This window comes from Esox lucius, chromosome 12, assembly GCF_011004845.1.
Source record: "Esox lucius isolate fEsoLuc1 chromosome 12, fEsoLuc1.pri, whole genome shotgun sequence".
Classification (NCBI taxonomy): Eukaryota; Metazoa; Chordata; class Actinopteri; order Esociformes; family Esocidae; genus Esox; species Esox lucius.
This window is the reverse complement of record NC_047580.1, coordinates 18,373,259-18,380,579: the sequence shown is the minus strand read 5'-3', so window position 1 is coordinate 18,380,579 and position 7,321 is coordinate 18,373,259. Positions and strand designations below refer to the sequence as shown.

Genomic DNA, 7,321 nt, shown 5'->3' with positions numbered 1-7,321 from the left:
AGTTATTGGCCTTGACGGGTAGCTTGGATGGGGCCACCTACTGGTATGCCTAAGCAATTACTATTTTTATTTAATTGCGAATTAAATCGCTGTTTACATGAAAATGTTCGATGGAAACTGCCTTGCGCAGATTCGAAGATTCTGGATGTAGCAGTCTGGCTCGAGAAAATATAACATTCCTAACCACATGCCTATCGGTAAGTATTTTAAAATCCAAGTCCAATATTATGAATCTGAAAACATTTGGTATAATAAAACCACAAGGCTAATAAACAATATTTTATTTGTGTTCCATTAAGTTATATCTACAAAAAGCAAATAGATATGTAAATGTTCATCATGTGCTGTCTGTGAAGACTTGACCCCTGACAGCTAGCCGTGCACTGAAGGGCTGCATAGGGCAGGAGAGGAGAGGGGATTTCCTGCTGGTCCCAGGCTTCAGTGCAATGCTCTCTGAAGAGTCCATGACAGGTGGCTCTGTCTCAGTGTCTGTCTTCTGTGACTGAGTTTCCTGTGGATTGGCAAGGGGCTCTGATAGGTTAAGGAGAATGTCCTGCAACTCTCTGCGTTCCTCCTGCTTACGGCTGCAGCAATGAAGGGCAGCGGGGTCCAGGGGGTGGGCCTCTGTGTTAAAGACGTAACCCCCTGCCCCAAAAACACAGTCCTCACTCGGGCCAGTGCCCACCTCAAAGTCCAGGCCGCTGTTATGAATAAAATTGTCCGGGTCAAACAGGAGGTAGAGATATTTGATAGTTTCTGCAAGGAAGAAAGATTCCATGCGGTTGTCCAGCTTGTGGTCTCTGATGTCTTTCACCTGAGTAGGAGGTAAGAAAAAAATTAAAAAATGTACCTCTAACTATAGTGGCATATACATATACATATACAGGTAAGCCCAAAATTATTCATACCCATGCCATAGTGAATATTTATTTGACCAATAGGTTTCTTCTATCTGGAAATGACATAGTGACAAAACCCTAAGACACTGTGCTGGAGATACAAATGAATAACATAACTATTTCTGTTTTTAGCCATTGTTTATGTCATTTCCAGCCAGAAGACACCTATTGGGTCAAATAAAAATTCACTACGGCAAAAGAATTGGCATGGGTATGAATACGTTTGGGCTTAACTCTATATATACACATACATACAGCTATGGAAAAAATTAAGAGACCACTGCACCTTTTTCTTTCCTTTCCAAAAAAGTTGAAAAGGAAGGTTCTGAGAGAGGAACAGAAGGGTTAAAATTAAGAGACCAGTGCAAATTGAATGCTTCTGTTCCTCACTCAAAACGTTCCTTTTCAACTTTTTTGGAAAGGAAATATTATTTATTTTTTTTCGGGGCTGTATGTATGTACAGTGGGGAGAACAAGTATTTGATACACTGCCGATTTTGCACGTTTTGCCACTTACAAAGCAATTTGAAGTCTGTCATTTTTATCATAGGTACTTCTATCATGTCATGTAATAAAATTCTAATGAATTATTTAAAAATCATAAAATTTGATTTTCTGGATTTTAGTTTTAGATTCCGTCTCTCACAGTTGAAGTGTACCTATGATAAAAATTACAGACCTCTACCTGCTTTGTAAGTAGGAAAACCTGCAAAATCGGCAGTGTATCAAATACTTGTTCTCCCCACTGTATGCATGCATGTATATACATACATTATCTCACAGAAGTGAGTACACCACTCATATTTTAGCAAATATTTGATTGTATCTTTTCATGTGACAACACTGAAGAAATGACACTTAGCTACAATGTAAAGTAGTGACTGTACAGCTTGTATAACAGTGTAAATTTGCTCTTCCCTCAAAATAACACAACACACAGCCATTAATGTATAAACCGCTGGCAACAGAAGTGAGTACAAATTAGGTCCAAATTAGGCACAATTAGCAATTTTCACTCTGCGGTGTCATGTTACTCATTAGAGTTACAAGGTCTCAGGTGTGAATGGGGAGCAGGAGTGTAATGGTCTGGGGCTGCATGAGTCCTGCCGAAACTGGGGAGCTACAGTTCATTGAGGGAGCCATGAATGCCAACATGTACTGTGACATACTGAAGCAGAGCATGATCCCCTCCCTTCGGAGACTGGGCCGCAGGGCAGTATTCCAACATGATAATGACCCCAAACACACCTCCAAGACGACCACTGCCGTGCTAAAGAAGCTGAGGGGTAAAGCATGTCTCCAGACCTAAACCCTATTGAGCATCTGTGGGGTATCCTCAAATGGAAGGTGGAGGAGCGCAAGGTCTCTAACATCCACCAGCTCCGAGATGTCGTCATGGAGGAGTGGAAGAGGACTTCAGCGGCAACCTGCGAAGCTCTGGTGAACTCCATGCCCAACAGGGTTAAGGCAGTGCTGGAAAATAATGGTGGCCACACAAAAGATTTTGGGGCCCAATTTGGACATTTTCACTTAGGGGTGTACTCACTTTTGTTGCCAGCGGTTTAGACATTAATAGCTGTATGTTGTGTTATGTTGAGGGGACAGCACATTTACACTGTTATACAAGCTGTACACTACTGTGTACAGCTGTACATTACTTTACATTGTAGCAAACTGTCATTTCTTCAGTGTTGTCACCTGAAAAGATATAATCAAATATATACAAAAATGTGTGGGGTCTACCCTCTTTTGAGATACCACCACACACACACACACACACACACACAATATGGAGGTAACCAAATCCATATGTACTGTATAAATTCTTAACAAGCATTCATGTACTCACACTGGCATAGCCACAGGGGACCCGAGTGATCTTCTCAATGGACTCAATAGCGTCACGACCAAGCTGCAGAAAGATGTGGTCCCCGGTGGCTTTGTACAGGTACATGGCACTTTCAATCAGCTCTGAAACAACAAAATAATCAACACACAAACACCAGGCATTCTTCAGTATGAACCTTATGCAACATAGTAACTGTAAGCAGATTGTCTGTTACCTGGGCGTAAAGGGTATCCTTCCCTCTTGTCTACAGTGTATCCCTGTGGAATACTGTAGAATTCTGGTAGTCCTCCAAATTGCCTCCACACGGAGTAGTAATTGTGGAAGGTCCTCAATGCACTGTCCAGCTCACCAATCAAACTCTGAAAAATTAACACAAACAAATAAGTTTCTCTGAAAAGAATACAGTAGATTAGCAAAATGGTAAACATAGTTTACCTGTAGCCCAGGCCAGAAAGCCTCCAGCGATTGGAAAACAGGCATAGAAACTGTCCCCTTGTGCATCTGGACCCAGAGGTACCAGTCATCAAATTTGGTGTAGTTTTTAATTGCCTTGTCATACTCTGTGTATTCCCAAAAATATGAATTACAAAAAATGCTTGAAAAGTATTGTACAATAAACAATTAGTGATGAAGCTATCTGATAACTTATTAACTAATAATAATACCTAAGAACATTGACAGCAATTCCTCATCTTGAAGCATGATAGCGCCCTTCACAAGGTACTCAAAATAAGAATCCACACCAGCCCCTATTCCTGCATCCTGGGCCACCCATTTCTTGGAGATCACATCAATGTGGTTCCCCACCTGGAAGAGAGAAGGTCTGTTTTAAAGGAAAAATCCACAGCTAGGCACTAATTGGGGTGTTTTTTCAGTCTCGCTTAATTTTGTGTGCTTGGTCTTTCAAGTTTCTGACATAATTACGTACCACAGAAATATTTTTGAAATTTCATGCTGGGAGAGTTCAACCAATTAAGTTATTTGTTGAACGTACCTGTTCTGTCTCATCTAAAAATGAATGAAGTCTTGTTCTGTGCATTTTAAATTGTAGTCTTTTAGCATCTGTTATCAAGATCCATTTTAAGAAGCTAGTTGGAGCAACAACACAACTCAGTAGTAGCAGTATATCCTACTCAATTAATTGGTTATTGGCAGAAGTCAGTGTAGGAAAGAAGACGATTCAAATAATAAACATGATAGTCACCAAGAGTTTGTTCACAAAGGCAACTCTGGGAGTGCCTGTGGAGTTATTCTTGTGGCAATTATCGTGGCCTTTGTATTTTGCCGATTGCTGTATCACACTAGCAGATATGGTAGAATTGGTTGTCCTTAGATAACTGGTAGATATGGTTATACTTGTTCAGTAGAGTCACGTTTCAACAATGTTCCTATCAACCATGACATTGCAGGACAGCCAGGTTAACTAATTGTCTCTGGGTCTGTAAAGACTACTGCCTGACAGAAGCCCTACTTTCTTGTGAAACCCTCAAAAGGTAAACGTTTCAATAGGGGAATACAGATTCTCAGAAGTCGTTATGAATTCTGGATATTATGGTTTGATTTAAACCAGGAAATGCAGATGATCAATTTCTAACAGTAAAGTGCAGAAACACTCATATTTGCATCAGGTGACAAAATTCACAATTTTTTATAACATATTAATACCATATTATTGGACATACCTAGGTAGATAGAGCAGCAGTGAAATGTCCCTCAAAGTCAATTAGTCATGTCTGTCAAAATTTAACCAAAGCTATTAATAAATCCACTATGTGAATATTACACATATCAGATGAGGACAGAAGAAAACTTCATTTTATTTCTACAACAGGTCTAATTGTGACTTACCAGTCCTATCTCAGAGCGAGTCTTCCACAGTGACCAGAGGGCTTTACGGGCAACATCTTCAAAAATAGGATCACCAGTGAGTCGGCTAAGGGCTGAGAACTCCAGGATGAAGGTGCCCACGCCGGCTGTACAAGTGACAGGGGTCTCTGTAGGGTTTACCCCTCTCAGCAGGTTCACCGTGCCATAGGGCATCCCTGTGGGGGTCTGGAAAGCTGCACGAAGGAAGGAAATGATAAGGAACAAACGTAAGCCTAAAGATGCAGCGTGGGACCATTTCTCAAAAACAATTTTGAAACCTTGCTCTAAGCTGTGTTCGACCCATTTACGTGGACTTTGGATAGACCATTAGTTCGGGTCATAGAGACAAGCAAATGCAGGCTGGCATTTGGAAAACGCACTATAATAAAATCAAATTCATAATATGGACAGATCACCAGGGAGGATTTTTCGTGCCGCATCCTCAGCCATCCTAAGGAGGGGTCCAGAACAGGGCCAGCCAGGCTCCACCACCATCCCAGCACGCTTTGACAGAAGGTGGGCAGAGAGAAGACCACCCACCACTGCAAACAGACAAAACGTCAAAATTCCAAAACACAATTAAACACATGCCAGCCAAGAGAAAAGTTTGACCATTTTGCTATTCTAAGCTTTAGTTTGAACCTTTTCTCTTTAACCTCACCTCGAATGTTAGTCTCAAAAACAGATGCATTAACATCAATGTCAAAGTGCACAGAGTCCTGAAGGAGAGTTGCCACACGTTGAAACTCGGTATGGTTTCCTAGAATCTAAATGTAACAAATAGCAAATCAAGAAAACAAGACTTGAAGCTTATTTAGTAGTACATTATTACATACAACATTGTATGACAAACAGGTATGAAAGGGAAAAAACCGATCATACCAGTAATGTATCCAAGGCATCTATTAAAGTCAATGAAAAGCTATGAAAACAAAAAGAAGATAATGTTATAGTAAAGTCTTAATCAAAGCGGTACAATTTTCAGGGCATTTGCTGTAACATTTTTATATTATCTAACAACCTGCCCCATGTATCCTGTCCATCACATGTCAGTGGTCGGAGTTCGTCATATGGATAAGCATTATCCAAGTAGCTATTGTAAGCATGGTAAAACATCGACTTGATTTTCTCTCTGTCAGGATACAACATAAACAAGCAGATTAAGAAAAAACAAAATGTCTCATTTTTACAGCAAGCGCAACAACATTGCTCGCTAATATCAGAGACGTGTGATAAAGACAGCTCGATTATCCTTAGTAATACTATGTACCTGTACTGAGCCATTTCAACATCGGTAAACTCTTTTCCTTTTGCATTGTTGATCAATGTAAATATGTGGATTACGCATAGAATAGTAGTACACAGTAGCCTAAGCATGAAGAAACGAGGCATAGATAGAATAAAAGACAAGAACAATAATACAATTATTATCAAAATTACCAACGCACTGTACTTGCGTAGGGATAACAGGAAGTATTTTAGAATTTGCAATGCGCATGCGTAGTGACACGCACATAGCAAACGCCTCTTCAGCGGTGAACGACTCTTTTTACTGATTCATGAGTCCGTGTTCTTTTTTTCTTAGCGTGACTCGTTCATAAGTAATTATTTTGAACAGTTGGCCTGGTCCTACGCGTGAGCTTTATTGACCAAATCAATCAATATAAGTCTAACAAATTGTTTCAAAAAGCAGCTGTCACCAAAGTAAATCGAATCGAACGCCCCAGCAATGCTGACGTCCCGAACAAACTAGTATGAACCAAACGACCTACGCAATTCCCCCAGCAGATGGCAATGTTACCTATTATATACTTTGAACATAGAGGCATTGGTGACAGCTGCAGCGTGCCAGAGAAAGAACAAGGAGTGCAAATTGTAGGTACTACATGTAAATCAGCTAAAGTACTAAAACATCAAATGTCAGGAGGAGGATCAAGAGCAGTGCTAATTCTGATTTGTGACCGTTTTGGCGGTTGCCTCCTGATAAGGGGTGAAAATCTGACAAACTTTGGAGGGGACAACTACATTACATTTTCTCAAGAGAAATTCTTGAGGGGGGACACCAAAGTAGTGCTATAATACACTACTCTTTCAGTTTGTGCCATCGGTTTGCCCGCTACTATAGCTCTGCTAATTCTGATTAACCTCACATTAGCTACGTGCATTGAGTGCCTTTCAGATGGTAGACACGAACACTGTCAGCTAAGGAAGACTGCATTGTAAGCTTCTCTCATTGACTCGAATTCAAACAGCTGCAAACGCTGGTTGATGTTACTGTAGCTTGCTAGCAAACATCAGCTAACCGCTAGCTAACGTAAAGTGTGAACTGTAATTCAATACAGCGAAAGTGAAGGATATGGTGACAGTTGGAAATGTTTTATTGTATTGCGTGGTACAAGTAAAGAAATGTCAAACATATCCTTTGAAATACTTACTGAAAGTCAGCCACCACTCTTCTCAGCCTCCCTGGGAAAGTCTACTTAAAGGTACTGGAAAGGAGGGTTCGGCAGATAGTTGAACCTCAGATTGAAGAGGAATAATGCAGATTCCGTCCTGGTCGCAGAACAACCGACCAGCACTTTACTCTTGCAAGGATCCTGGAGGGGGCCTGGGAATATGTCCATCCAGTCTACATGTTTTGTGGCTCTGGAGAAGGCGTATGACCGGGTCCCCGGGAGATACTGTGGGAGGTGCTGCAGGAGTATGG

At 40.9% G+C, this 7,321-nt stretch overlaps 1 protein-coding gene across 2 annotated transcripts; it reads right to left on the bottom strand.

The window, feature by feature from the left end:
- Positions 1-266: 266 nt before the first annotated feature.
- edem2 (ER degradation enhancer, mannosidase alpha-like 2) lies at positions 267-6,148 on the bottom strand. Of its 2 annotated transcripts, none has more exons than XM_010891828.3 (11): positions 6,055-6,148; positions 5,636-5,746; positions 5,497-5,536; positions 5,276-5,381; positions 5,031-5,156; positions 4,597-4,808; positions 3,414-3,555; positions 3,184-3,308; positions 2,963-3,107; positions 2,749-2,870; positions 267-814 (listed from the first exon to the last, which is right to left on the bottom strand). In XM_010891828.3, exons 2-11 carry the CDS (start codon positions 5,728-5,730, stop codon positions 338-340), a joined length of 1,590 nt encoding a protein of 529 aa, XP_010890130.1. In that variant the 5' UTR covers positions 5,731-5,746; positions 6,055-6,148; the 3' UTR covers positions 267-337. The 2 variants fall into 2 exon arrangements, with proteins under 2 accessions (XP_010890130.1, XP_010890129.1); XM_010891827.3 differs by having other exon boundaries at positions 5,885-6,099.
- Positions 6,149-7,321: the final 1,173 nt, after the last annotated feature.

What these genes read in the sequence shown, in the direction of transcription:
- edem2 (XM_010891827.3), bottom strand. Translation starts at nt 6,006, where the DNA reads ATGCCTCGTTTCTTCATGCTTAGGCTACTGTGTACTACTATTCTATGC. An exon ending in GTTGAAATGGCTCAGTACAG is followed by an intron (nt 5,747 to 5,884) that starts GTACATAGTATT and finishes GTATCCTGACAG; the next exon opens with AGAGAAAATCAAGTCGATGT. An exon ending in AGGATACCCTTTACGCCCAG is followed by an intron (nt 2,871 to 2,962) that starts GTAACAGACAAT and finishes TTGTTGTTTCAG; the next exon opens with AGCTGATTGAAAGTGCCATG.